Source organism: Xenopus laevis, chromosome 1S (genome assembly GCF_017654675.1).
Source record: "Xenopus laevis strain J_2021 chromosome 1S, Xenopus_laevis_v10.1, whole genome shotgun sequence".
Classification (NCBI taxonomy): domain Eukaryota; kingdom Metazoa; phylum Chordata; class Amphibia; order Anura; family Pipidae; genus Xenopus; species Xenopus laevis.
The window spans coordinates 161,478,518-161,492,689 of NC_054372.1; the positions used below are offsets into that span (position 1 = coordinate 161,478,518).

The following is a 14,172-nucleotide window of genomic DNA, read 5'->3' on the forward strand; positions in this document are numbered from 1 at the left end:
TCGAAGGGTTAATAAAGGATAAAATACTGGACTTCACAGCAAATCATAATACTATGAGTTTGTGCCAGCATGGTTTTATGCGTAATAGATCTTGCCAGACCAACTTAATTTCTTTTTATGAGAATGTAAGTAGAGACCTCGATTCTGGGATGGCAGTGAATGTGATTTACTTAGACTTTGCTAAAGCATTTGATACAGTGCCACACAAAAGGTTATTGGTTAAATTAAGGAATGTTGGCCTGGAACATAGTATTTGTACCTGGATAGAGAACTGGCTAAAAGATAGACTACAAAGAGTGGTGGTAAATGGAACATTTTCTAATTGGACCAGTGTTGTTAGTGGAGTACCGCAGGGCTCTGTACTAGGTCCCTTGCTTTTCAACTTGTTTATTAATGACCTGGAGGTGGGCATTGAAAGTACTGTTTCTATTTTTGCAGATGATACTAAATTGTGCAGAACTATAGGTTCCATGCAGGATGCTGCCACTTTGCAGAGTGATTTGTCTAAACTGGAAAACTGGGCAGAAAACTGGAAAATGAGGTTCAATGTTGATAAATGCAAGGTTATGCACTTTGGCAAAAATAATATAAATGCAAGTTATACACTAAATGGCAGTGTGTTGGGAGTTTCCTTAAATGAGAAGGATCTAGGGGTCTTTGTAGATAACAAGTTGTCTAATTCTGGGCAGTGTCATTCTGTGGCTACTAAAGCAAATAAAGTTCTGTCTTGCATAAAAAAGGGCATTAATTCAAGGGATGAAAACATAATTATGCCTCTTTATAGGTCACTGGTAAGGCCTCATCTGGAGTATGCAGTGCAGTTTTGGACTCCAGTCCTTAAGAGGGATATAAATGAGCTGGAGAGAGTGCAGAGACGTGCAACTAAATTGGTTAGAGGGACGGAAGACTTAAATTATGAGGGGAGACTGTCAAGGTTGGGGTTGTTTTCTCTGGAAAAAAGGCGCTTGCGAGGGGACATGATTACACTTTACAAGTACATTAGAGGACATTATAGACAAATAGCAGGGGACCTTTTTACCCATAAAGTGGATCACCGTACCAGAGGCCACCCCTTTAGACTAGAAGAAAAGAACTTTCATTTGAAGCAACGTAGGGGGTTCTTCACAGTCAGGACAGTGAGGTTGTGGAATGCACTGCCGGGTGATGTTGTGATGGCTGATTCAGTTAATGCCTTTAAGAATGGCTTGGATGATTTTTTGGACAGACATAATATCAAAGGCTATTCTGATACTAAGCTCTATAGTTAGTATAGGTATGGCTATATAGAATTTAATTAAAAGTAGGGAGGGGTGTGTGTATGGATGCTGGGTTTTCATTTGGAGGGGTTGGACTTGATGGACTTTGTCTTTTTTCAACCCAATTTAACTATGTAACTATGTAACTATATGCAAGACACACTGACAAGTACCCTTTAAGTTTTTCTCTTGCCTAATTGGGGGACACAGGCACCATGGGGATGAAGATCCTGCAGCTGGAGATGGACACTATGTTGCAAAAAATGACTCCGCCTCCTGCTCTGGGCTTCATCCCCTGCCTCCTCCTATTACCCTCAGTTTCTTTTAGTGTCCTCAGAAGGAGAAGACACAGAATCTATGTGGCTGGAGCACTGATCATGACCCCGGTCTAAGATCACGCCACACTCAGGGGCCACTGAATTATTCAAGAGCCTCTCCAGCTATTACTATCTGCCCTTCAGCCTTCCCGCTCTCCGGAGGTCTGCAGGCTTGCTCCTCACCCCCTGCGCTGTCTTCCCGCTCTTCGGAGGCCTGCAGCAGCGGTATATACCCACCCGGGTATATATTAGCATGCATATACATATATATATTTCACTTGTGTATATATATATATTTATTTGTGTGTTTCTTTACAGGGGAGAACTTCACAGGGCATTGTTCAGCTGGCTTCTTAGGTGAGTAACCCATTCATCTATCTCTCCCTGCTTCCCTCTAGCCTCTTTTCGCCTTTTCCCTTCTCTCAGGGGACCCTCCCTGCTCCTGCCACAGGGCGCATCGTTTTTTCCCGGGCGCCATTAGTTTATGCGCCATTTTTCAGTGACACGCATCCTCTCCTGCGTTCCACTCACTTACGCGCAGGGGTGCTTCGCCAATGAGGCGAGTTGAGGCCGTCGCCTCAGGCGGCAGCGCCCCACTAGGTACCAGGGGCAGCAAATATGCTGCTCCTGGTACTTTAAGAGCAAATTTCTGGGCGAGGGGGGGCAGCAGCAACTGCTGCTGCCTCAGGCAGCGGAGGGGCCAGGATCGCCCCTGCTTACGCGCCTTCTTCTCTCCACTTCCGGCGCCTTCACTTCCTGCCTTACGCGCCCTGCTGTTCGCGCTCTTGCTCATCCTGAGCGCGGTTTTCTCCTACGGTGCAGGTCTGTTTTTTACCGTGTCTCTTCTATCCTAGCCCCTTCCTTACTGACGCTCCTGAGCAGGCTGTCCCCTCTTTCTGCTAATTATGCGCATATTACCACACTGGCAGCCATCACGATTCCCCGTACCTACCAGGGTTAAGTGGCCTACCAGGGTTAAGTGCTTTCTCTTCCTCTTTGCTATGCACGCTCTCTACCCTCACATGCCTATTTCTACTGCTCATAATACTCATATAACCTAAAGGTTCTGAGTAGCACTGGTCTATGAGGATGTATTCCATGGAACTAACAATATCCTTATTGTATACCACACTACTGTGCTGGGGGTCTATCCTCTATACTGCCTATTCTCTAGGGTGAATGGGACTGAGGGACTGACATTAGTCTGTGTATGTTTTCTCTCCACAGGCTACCAAACGCCAAGGGGAGTTACTCCAGTCCATTTTGCCTAGTCCAACTTACCCCTGCCTCCAATAAATGAATCAAAAAAAAAAAAAAAAAAAAAAAAAAAAAAAAAATTTTTGGTTTGGAGCCTCCACCATACTCCTCTTTCACTACGGAGAAGGAGCACAATGGCTAACTAGGCAAAAGAGCCCAGGACCAACAAGTCCTCAGCTCACCCTCACCCACAGGTTTCTTGCTTTAGCCTGCTCAAATTGTAAAACCATATTTACTACGGCCTCGGCTGAATCTTGTTTGGGGTCTGCAGAAAACCTGACTCACTACCCGCGGCAGCTAACTCAGACTCTGATCTGCTTAGGGCCATTTCCCTCTCACTAGCAGGCATTCAGCATCTAGCCCGCATTCCCGAGACACTAGACAAGTTCTCGAGCGTTTGTCTCAACCTGCACATTCTGATTTCCGACCGGGAACATCAAAACGTCAGGCCACATCCCCTCCGGACTCACCTGGTCCGCAAATCTCCCTCTCTGACGAGGAAGGTCAGGTACTCTCTACTGACGACTCTGAACAGGATCATCCTTATCCAGACTTAGACACTCCTAGACCGCAAGGAGAAGTAGAAGGACTTATCTAAGCCGTTCTTAACACACTGAACATAGAGGATGCCTCTTCCTCAGTTGAACCTGCTAAGAACATTTTTAAACGACATAAGAAGAGGTCATGCGTATTTCCCGCTTACGAACAGCTCGGCGAAATTATCAAGTCCCAATGGAAAAATCCTGACCACAGGGTACAACTCTCAAAACTTTTCACCCAGACATCCCCTTTTCCCAAAGAGTGCATTGATCTTTGGTCTTCCTTCCCGCAGTTGATCCTCCATTTTCTAGACTGTCCAGAAATACCACCATTCCGGTCGCCGACGCGGCCGCATTCAAGGATCCCATAGACAAGCGTCTAGAGGGTTACTGCAAATCCACCTTCACAGCCTCTGGGTCTGCATTCCGACCGATTTTTGCTGTAGCCTGGTGGCTAAGACCATGGAGGTCTGGGTAGAACAAGTGGCTCAACTCATTGGATCCGACGAGCCAGCCACAGACGACTTACCTTCCCAAATCGCTGACGCCACTACGTACATTGGAGACGCGGCACTTGACGCAGCAAGGCTGGTCGCTCCAGCTTCAGCCCAGTCAGTTGCTGCTCGCAGATTTTGTGGCTAAAGTCTTGGTCCGCCGACCTGACGTCCAAACGTTCCCTAGTAAGCATACCCTTCCAAGGAAAACTCCTCTTTGGCACAGAACTAGACATGATCATTTCCCAGGCGACCGGGGGTAAGAGTACACTCCTACCTCAAAACCGAGCTACGAGACCACCCTTCAAAAGGAGACCCTTTTTTCGTCCCTTCAGGCAAGGTCAAAGGTCGAGGTCACAATCGGACAAGTCCACCTCGAATTTTCGCTCCCGCTTCCAGGGCAAACAACGACAATCCTGGTCATCCGCCAAGACTACTTCCAAGTCCTCTCAAGACACACCTCACACCGCATGTAGGTGTGCCCCCTCCCGACAGGATCCCCTTAGGAGGCAGACTCAAATCCTTACGGGAGGTATGGCAAGACAGGATTCAAGATCAGTGGGTTCTCCGGGTGGTATCACAGGGACATCTGATAGATTTCACCCATACACGTATCCAGACTTCCAAACAAAGCTTCCGACAGAACAACATTCATGTCGATCGTTCACGTCCTCGCAACGGCGGGCACCATCCAACCTGTCCCTTATTGGGCCAGGCGAAGAGGATACTATTCCAACCTTTTCATGGTCCCCAAAAAAGACGGCTCTCTAAGGCCGGCGTTAGATCTCAAGGATCTCACTCCTTCCGTCAGGAAGTGCCATTTCAAGATGGAGTCCATACAGCCGGTTCTAGCTTCCATGGAAGAGAACGAGTTCATGACGGTCATCGACCTCAAGGACGCTTATCCCCATGTACCGATCCATCCCGCCCATCATGGCTTTCTCAGGTTCTACACAAACGGGGAACATGGGCAGTTCGTTGCTCTCCCGTTCGGCCTATCGTCGTCCCCACGCACATTCACCAAGGTCATGGCAGCAGCCTTAGCGGAGCTACGTCTCAAGGGAATTATCGTCATCCCATATTTGGACGATCTTCTCGTCAAGGGTCCTATTGCACCCGTGACCCTACTCCTCACCACCCTGGTCCTGAAGACTCTGACCGACCTGGGGTGGACAATCAACTTCAACAAGTCGCACCTGCATCCGACTCAACTATAGAGTACCTCGGCCTGGTGCTGGACTCAGAACGCGAGAGAGCCTTCCTGCCACCAGAGACGACCACGGTTCTGCAGCGTCGAATTCGCTCACTCATGTCTTCTTCCACCGTCCCACTTCGGTCGGCCATGCAGACGCTGGGCACAATGGTAGCTCCTTTCCGGCCATTCCCTATGCACTATCCCACACCAGATCCCTCCAGCACCTCATTCTTCTGCACCAACGCAGAGATCGCACAACCTCGATCGCCTGATATCCATTCCGAGTCGAGTGCTCCACTCTTTACGCTGGTGGCTCCACCCGCTTCGGACTGCCGGGGGAAAATCCCTTGCCATCCCATCACTGGAGGGTCCTGACCACGGACGCCAGCCTAGGGGTGGGGCGGCGTCCTGGGCCAAACCACAGTACAGGACCTGTGGACTCAGGAGGAACGGACTCTTCCCATCAACCTTCTGGAGCTCAGGGCCATACGCTACTCCCTCGAAAGCACGGCACCTCTCTTACGGGGACAGCCTGTACGGATCCAGTCCGACAATGTGACGGCGGTAGCCTACATAAATCATCAGGGAGGAACCAGAAGTCTTGCGGCCCTCAAGGAAGCCCAAGAGATCCCAACTTGGGCAGAGAGCAACGTTCCGGCAATCTCCGCGGTCCTCTTAACCGGAGTAGACAACTGGATAGCCGGACTATCTGAGCAGGGTGACTGTCGATCACGGGGACTGGTGTCTCCACCAAGAGGTGTTCCAACTCGTCGCGGACAAGTGGGGAGTACCGAACATTGATCTCATGGCGTCCAGGAACAACAGACGTGTTCAAGGATTCATCTCAAGAAGCCTGGACCCCCTGTCTCACGCAGTAGACGCGCTAGTGATCCCCGGGCACTTCTCCGGGGTTTACATCTTTCCACCTCTCGCCCTTCTTCCAAATTGTCAGGATGGCCGAGCGGTCTAAGGCGTCAAGTCAATACAGAGAGAAGGAACTCTGACCATCCTGGTGGCACCATTTTGGCCTCGGCGGCCGTAGTTCGCCGACGTAGTGACCATGGCGGCAGAGGACCCGTTTCATCTTCCTCACCGACCAGACCTCACACAGGTTCCCATAGCCCACCCGAATTCTCGTCTATGGGCTTTAACGGCGTGGCTCTTGAAACCTTGATTCTACGGAGCTCAGGAGCACCACGGGATGCGATTCCTACCATGCTTCGCGCACGGAAACCTGTTTCGGCTAAGATATACCACAGGGTCTGGAACGCCTTCATAACATGGTGCGAACACCGGGGTGTGAACCCCCAGACCGGGAAAGGGAGATCTTCTCTTTTTTGCAAGACGGCCTTACGAAAGGATTGGCCTTGAGCTCATTGCAGGTCCAAGTCTCAGCCCTGTCCATTCTCCTCCAGACGAAGCTGCACTGGGTCCCAACATCAGAACCTTCCTACAAAGGGTGACCCGCTTAATTCCACCGTATCGTTGCCCCGTACCTCCGTGGGACCTCAATCTCGTGCTTTCTGTCCTTCAGGAAGACCCTTTTGAACCACCGGAACAGATCCCTCTGTCAACCCTTCATGCAAAGGTGGTCTTCCTTTTAGCCATCACTTCAGCCCGGAGAGTTCTGCACTTGCGGCTGTTTCTTGCAACTCTCCATTCACAGTTATTCACATGGACAAGGTCGTCCTTCGACCCACACCCGACTTTCTGCCAGAAGTTGTCTCAGAATTCCATCTGCACCAGGACATCGTTGTACCTTCCCTCTGCCCGGATCCCTAGCATCCCATCGAGCGCAAGCTGCACAACCTAGATATCGTCAGGGCAATATCATGCTACTTAAAAGCCACTGCATCTATTCGGAAAACGGCTGCCCTTTTCATTATCCCTACCGGGGCCAAACGGGGAACCACGGCAGCCACGACGACGTTATCCAAGTGGATCAGGTCCGTCATTTCCAGAGCCTACTCTATCAGGGGGCAAGTTCCACCGCTCAAGATGAATGCCCATTCTACATGTTCACTCAGTACTTCGTGGGCATTCCGACACCAAGCTTCTGCAGACCAAATATGTAGGGCGGCCACGTGGGCATCCCTCCATACTTTCACTCGCTTCTACAGGCTCCACACGCACGCTTCAGCCGATGCTGCTTTCGGGAGGAAGGTGCTCAGGGCAGCCATGCTAGGCACCGTAGTGGCCAGTATCCCACCCTTGGGGGTGCTTTGGGACATCCCCATGGTGCCTGTGTCCCCCAATTAGGCAAGAGAAAGAGAGATTTTTGTACTTACCGTTAAATCTTTTTCTCTTGTCCTATATTGGGGGACACAGGCCTTCCCTCCCTATTCTGATACTGTTTTTTCTCGCACCGTTGTGCCGGTTTTTTCTTCAGTTGTTCTCTCATTCATGTTTTTGAATGGTTGTTAGAGGGTGTTTTTTCTATTGAACTTCTCTTCTGTTTTGGGCTGTTTTGCTCCTTCTTCGGTTGAAACTGAGGGTAATAGGAGGAGGCAGGGGATGAAGCCCAGAGCAGGAGGCGGAGTCATTTTTTGCAACATAGTGTCCATCTCCAGCTGCAGGATCTTCATCCCCATGGTGCCTGTGTCCCCCAATATAGGACAAGAGAAAAAGATTTAACGGTAAGTACAAAAATCTCTCTTTCCTGCCCTTCTATATAGTATCTATAAAACCTTCCATTTCAGCTTCACTGAGTCATACATTGAAAAGAAATGGTAAAATTAAACAAATTAATTATAAATCGAGCAGAGTGCTCTACTAAGCATGTTTGTTCAAAAATATTAGTAGTCTGCGGCTTGAAGGTAAAACAGAGAAACAACAGATGACTCTTCTCTGCTCATTAAAGTGGACCTGTCACCCAGACACACAAATCTGTATAATAAAAGTCCTTTTCAAATTAAACATGAAATCCAATTTCAATTTTTTATTAAAGCATTCATAGCTGCTGTAAACTCATTTAAATCTTAGCTGTCAATCAAATACTTTCACTTTCCATTCAGCACTTCTTAGATGTCACTGCTCTCTACATATTCCCCCGTTCTCTTTACCATTTAATTGTGTAGCCAGGGCATGGGGATGGACATCGGTCCCCCATTCTGGTGCACAAACAAGATTCTGAGATGATGCAAGGCTCGTCTTAATAACAGTGTCCACAAAATGGCTCCTGCCTGCTTGTCATAATTATGAATTCCCAGACTAAAGGAAACAAGATTCAAATAATTTATATAGTGTAATTAAAGTTCATTTGGCTTGACTAATGTGATAAAATAGGATTTTGAATAATTTTTTTGGGTGACGGGTCCCCTTTAACATTCGTTTCTAATTAGAACAACATGGTAAGACTTTCCTTTTCTCGGGAAATGAATTTTAAGTCAACTGTAGCCAGTTGGTCGAAGTGACTAGGGGGAACTGTTGTTACACATTCTTTACACAGGTATGGGATCCATTATCTGGAAACCTGTTATACAGAACGATCAGAATTAAGAACAGGCAGTCTCCCATAGACTCCATTTTATCCAAATAATAATTGTTTTAAATGATTTCCTTTTCCTCTGTAATAATAAAACAGTACCTAAACTAAGATATAATTAATCTGTATTGGAAGCAGTACCAATCTATTGGGTTTATTTAATGTTTACGGGATTTCCTAGTAGATTTAAGGCATGAAGATCCAAATTACAAAAAGATCCATTATCCAGAAAGTCCCAAGTAGCAAGCATTCTGAATAACAGGTCCCATACTTGTATTAGCAGTTTAATAATGGCTAATGTCTTGAAAACTAGGAAACTAACTAAATTGCAAATGTTCTAAGATTGTCAACATTTCCTTTAAAAATGTCCTGAATATTAATGAGAATGGGGGCTAAGTGCCAGTTCTTGTATGTCTATAGACTTGCATTTTCATGTTTTTATACACCACACACAGTACAGTTCCAAATGCAATGTTTTTTATTTATTTATTTTATATTATTATTTTAAAAGTTAAATTTTACAATACACAGGGACTTTTACGGTAATGACCACACTTTTCTCAGGATGACTCATAATAATAATCATTTTTTCCTGGGTTTTCAAGTAAAAAAAAAAAGGACCATAACAATACCTTTATATTGCTTCCAGACAATCATGTGTGGTTTATCTTGCTGCAAAATGAATTGAGAGATTTCAATTGATATCCTGTGTAGTTTATTTGTCTGGTTAGAAATGCTAAGTGCATTTTCGACCATGAAATAGAAAAAAGGAACAAAGAATCATTATCTAGTTGGTTTCTTCATAGGGAAATAGGGCTCTTATGCTGCTCTTAAATGTGTGACATTTTGCAGCGAGTCACCACCAAAACGCCACGACTGCCATGTGCCATAGGTATATAACGGATAAGGTGAAATGGCCATTAGGGAAGCAAACAACTCCTGTTACTGTTAGAAAAGGGTTGTCACCATAGCAGTTCTAAATTAGCTGTTCTCTTGGTAGATGAGTATGCCATGTGTTAAGTAAGTCAGGCTCAAGACTGGCTGTATAGAGGAATGAAGGACCTAATCTAGTGGTACACTAAGCATCCTCTATTCTGGTAAATAAAAGCTGGCAGAGAAAAGTCTGATTTCCTGCTCTCCATTCTTTGTTTAGCATACACTGATAGCATGACATTCTCTATTGAGTGCACACAGGAAATTGCTGAGGTTGCCTTTAAACTAAGTGAGTTGGACCAGGGAATTAAACAAAGTCTTTGGATAACAAATGTATTTTATTTGGTATCAAGGTGCCTGTAAAGGAAAACTAAACCCTTGACCCCCTCCACTGCTCACTTCACTGCCCCCACTCCAAGCTCCCGGCCCACTGTATTTATTCTTTTTAGATGAATCTTCTTCTGTAGAATGGCGACATGGATCTTGGAGAAGTATGCGCACTTAAATCTATGCCCTGAATCAGCTTCTGCTGCGCATGCTCCCTCACGTATCAGCAACTGTCAGAAGAGGATGAGAACACAGTCAAGCAACTCTGCAATTTTAAAGCAGGTCAGCAAAAAAGAATAAATACTGCGGGAAGGGAGCTTGAGTGGGGGCAACGAAGCGAGCAATGGAGGGGGTAGAAGAGGTCTAGTTTAGGAGGAGGTTTAGTTCTCCTTTAAGGTTTAGCTGACATAGAATCATGATGTCATCAAAATAAAAACAAATAATGATGTCATCAAAATAAAAATAATGTAGTTATATGAAGTACTTTTGTTTCTGGGGATTTGTATACATAATGTAAGGTTGCTCTGTGATGTTATAATAAAGACAGCCAATAGGGCACAGGTGTGACCTCACTGTGCCATCACTAAATTCAGCCCAACTCATGCTCAGTGCCCATTTGTAGGCCGTATTGAGATTTTTATCTGGCCCTGTGTCTAAACTTTGACTACAATTTTGTTTAAAGCTTCTGATACCATGCCTTTGGACATGTCCTTAAACCAAGACTTGGGCATGATCTCCCCTACTGACCTGACAGCCCCAACCAACAAGAATTATGGAGGAGGAAATATTTAAGGGCTATGACACATTACAGTTTGGGTGGGTTTTTTTCTGTCCAAAAAAGACAACATCACAATATCTATAAGGCTGAGTTGCATCTTAATTTTTACTATTTCACTATGTACAGCTTTTCTATACCTTACATTATTAAGCATACTATTTTATATTCTGCTACCTCCTAGCCGCCATCTCTTCTGTGTCATGCTTCCATAACCTTAGCTATTGCAGCTGATCCTACTTATAGCTTTGTCTAGTTAGAAAGGCTTAAGGAAGATAATATTAAATCCCAGCTAATAAGACTTGAATGCTCTTCATCTAATCGCTCATATTACATTTCTAACATAAGGTCCTTTAAAATTAAGAACATTGTTTTAAACTATGAATACATCTTGAATGACAATGATTAAATGCTGATCTAATAATAAAGAGATACATTTGCACCTACAGTGAGTATAAACCCAATCAACAGTGATGCTTTACCTACTGTAAATACTGTAATACTGTAAATACCATCCAAAATGTTTTATTTACCCTTCCCTTGGACTCTCTAAATAATGGATGCCTACGTTCCCCCTTGGTGTCTACCAACACATCTGATTTTTATTTTAACAATATTTTCTAAATTGCTTTGATTGATATAATTATGTTGGTTTGAAAAAACCAACATATTGTTCTTTGACTTCAGCTTATTCTTCCTCTTCTTATTCTTGGTGCCCTCAATTTTCTAAAGGTTACTCCTCCTACAGTTTTAGGGTTACAACACCCAAATGCTCTACACTTCTTCAACCTATAGCGGAGCTGGTTGCTTGTGCTTTTCTAAGTGATCCCTCCCTCTGTCTTTTTGGGGCAATACTCCGAAAACCCCAATTTTTCCATTGACTTTGACAGGGAAGATTTTTAGACTGCTGACACTCTTACAGCTTTGAAGCTGCACTCACCAAACTTGAATCACATAATCATGGAGTCACTCTGAATGAAACAGCAACATTTGCTGGATGCCCAAAAGTTGGAGGAGCCAACAACAGTCAATCAAATTTCACCTATTGACTTGGGAATTTTAAGTTTCTGCCACTCTTACTGCTTTGAGGCCACACTCATTAAACTTGAATCACATAGTGATGCGGTCAACCTGAATGAAAAGGCAATATTGTTTGGATGCCCAAAAGTGGGAGGTGCCAACAACATTAACTATGAAAGGGGAACTTTTAATTCATGCCACTTTTACAGCTTTACTCAACAAACTTGAATCACATAGTCATGGAATCAACCTGAATGAAAAGGGGATATTGGTTGGACACCCAAAAGTGAGAGGAACCAAAAACAGCATTAACTTTGAATGAGGAAATTTAAACTGCTGCCATTCTCACATATTTGATGCCAGTGTCCCCAAACTTTTCATTGTTGGTCACTGGGGGACTAGGGTTAAAAGAAAAAACAACTCACAAAAGTGGGTGGAGCCAACAAGAGCCAATCAGATTTCATGAGTGAGTTCACATTTTTCAAACCAACAAGAAGTTTGTTCTCAAACTTCCCTTTCTAGTTTAAATTGGTATATACCATGCTTATTTTTGGAGATGCATTTGGAGAAGTTTTAAATAATAGACATAGTTCATATATCCCTGAATTCTTAATTCTGGTCATTTAAACAGACAAGACTTTTCAGACTTTTCAGTGGAAAATAAAATAAAATAAATGACACAATAAGACCCAGAGGGAAGTGATATGTGTTGTATGTGGTGCATTCAGTTTAATAAGAAAAGATGGAACGTGTAAGATACGGAACTACAGATGAAGCCACTTTGATTTGTGAGTTAAATGCGTCATGAATCAGGGTTAATTGAATAAACTGTGCTATCTAAAGTCATCTTAACTCATTTAATGCATTTAACCTTTTCATTAGCATACCAAAGCACCATTGTTCACAATGGTGAATGCTTTAATTAGATGGGATGTTGTGATGCAGTTTTCTGTGTTAAATGAGATAAATGGGATATCTGTGTTTAGTTATTCTGTGTCAAACAGACAAACCAAAGTGGCTGCATCTGTATATTCAGTGGAGCGTTTTAAGATAAATCTGGCAATGATATTGTAATGAACAACTTTAAGACCCATCATTGTGTCAAACAAAGTGATGAAGAGGGATGGAATGAAACTGCAACATTAATACTTTTCTGTTTATTCTGCATCTAGAAAAGCCACATTACTCACCTGTCAAATAACTCGCCTCCTGTCACCAGCTCAAGTACAAGGCTAATTTCTGTAGGGGTTTCAAATATCTCCTTTAATTTTATCTATAAAAAATGTGGTAAAGATTGTTACAGAACAATTCAATAATATGTATTTAAATATTCCAGTAAGAGTGATAGGAAATAATGTATGATTTAAAAAACCCATATATTCTTTCTAATCGTGTTGGGAATAGTATTATATAATCCCAAACCTTCTAACCCTTCCATCTTTCCTTTCATTCCCCTTTCCCTCTTTCCCTTCTTCCCCCATTCGCACTTTTCTTCTTTTTTTCCCCTTCTTCCCCCTTCTCGCTTTTCTTCTTTCTTTCCCTTCTTCCCCCCCCTTATCGCTTTCCTTCTTTCGTCCCCCCTTCCCTCTTTACTTCTTTCTTTCTTTTTGTCACCCTTCCCTCTTTCCTCCCATATGTATGTGTTAAATCTTGTATCACAGGTAAATTTATCAACTCACTATATTTGGGTGTGAAAGACGGAGTAGTACGCCAATCTCTGTGCGGACAATTTTCTTATCTACCTGGTTAAAAAACACACACAAGCAAGGCATGTTTAGTAAATGGAGACCCTTACAATACTCACTAATACAAAGATATCATAAAATTTCTGTGAATCCCTAAGCTGTATTCTAAAATATTCATATTATTTAACTGCACCTGTCACAAGAATACTGTATATATTGTTTGTGTGCTGCACCAGACCAGAACCCATATAGCTCATCATGTATTGGGATATATACGGCAGATCCTGATAAATAACTAGTTTTACAAAAGCAAACATAATAACCCCTTGCAAAGGATTAGGCTACAAATTATGTCTCACCATTTATTTGCATTGGCTTACTATACAAACCTAACAAGAGGGCCCAAAGACAGTTTCTGTACTACAAAAAATGTAGTAGTATGTCGTTTCAGCAGATAATTTCAAAAGACCATATCTTCACTGTCAAACAGTGCCTGTACTGCTGCTAGAGTTTCCTATAGTTTGACAAAGAGCCATGATGTGGCTCGAAATGTTACTGTATCTCTGGTCGTAGCCATGTAACAATAAAGGCTTCTTATATACAAAAATGGTGCCGTCCATTATCGAGCTTCCGCTGCTATAGTTTCCTTATGCAGAATGAATATAATCTTTTGCCTAACCTTTTGCATTCTTTGATCTTTATAAATAATCAGTGGCGGAACTACCAGGGGCACAAAGGGTGCAGCTGCTCCAGGGTCCGTGCTCCCTGATGGGGCCTGCCCTGCTGTGTACCGGGCAGTGCTGGACAGAATACCAGAGCTTTTTTTCCCCCCTGTAGGTTTTTTTCCGACAGCACAGAGCCTGGGAGGATTGGTCTGCACGAGCACATAT

The 14,172-nt window shown here is 44.1% G+C and overlaps 1 protein-coding gene across 3 annotated transcripts in view; it reads right to left on the reverse strand.

Moving 5' to 3' along the window:
• The window catches only part of camk4.S (calcium/calmodulin-dependent protein kinase IV S homeolog), a 99,236-nt gene that overhangs the window by 40,390 nt on the left and 44,674 nt on the right, over positions 1-14,172 (reverse strand). For 2 of the 3 annotated variants that reach the window (XM_041580441.1, XM_018244329.2), the window contains 2 exons: positions 13,277-13,339; positions 12,788-12,870 (listed from right to left, as the gene is read on the reverse strand). The exons of the other annotated variant lie outside the window; for it this stretch is intronic. In XM_041580441.1, coding sequence (XP_041436375.1) covers positions 12,788-12,870; positions 13,277-13,339 — 146 coding nt within the window. The remainder of the gene's footprint in view (positions 1-12,787; positions 12,871-13,276; positions 13,340-14,172) is intronic. 3 annotated transcript variants of the gene reach the window in all.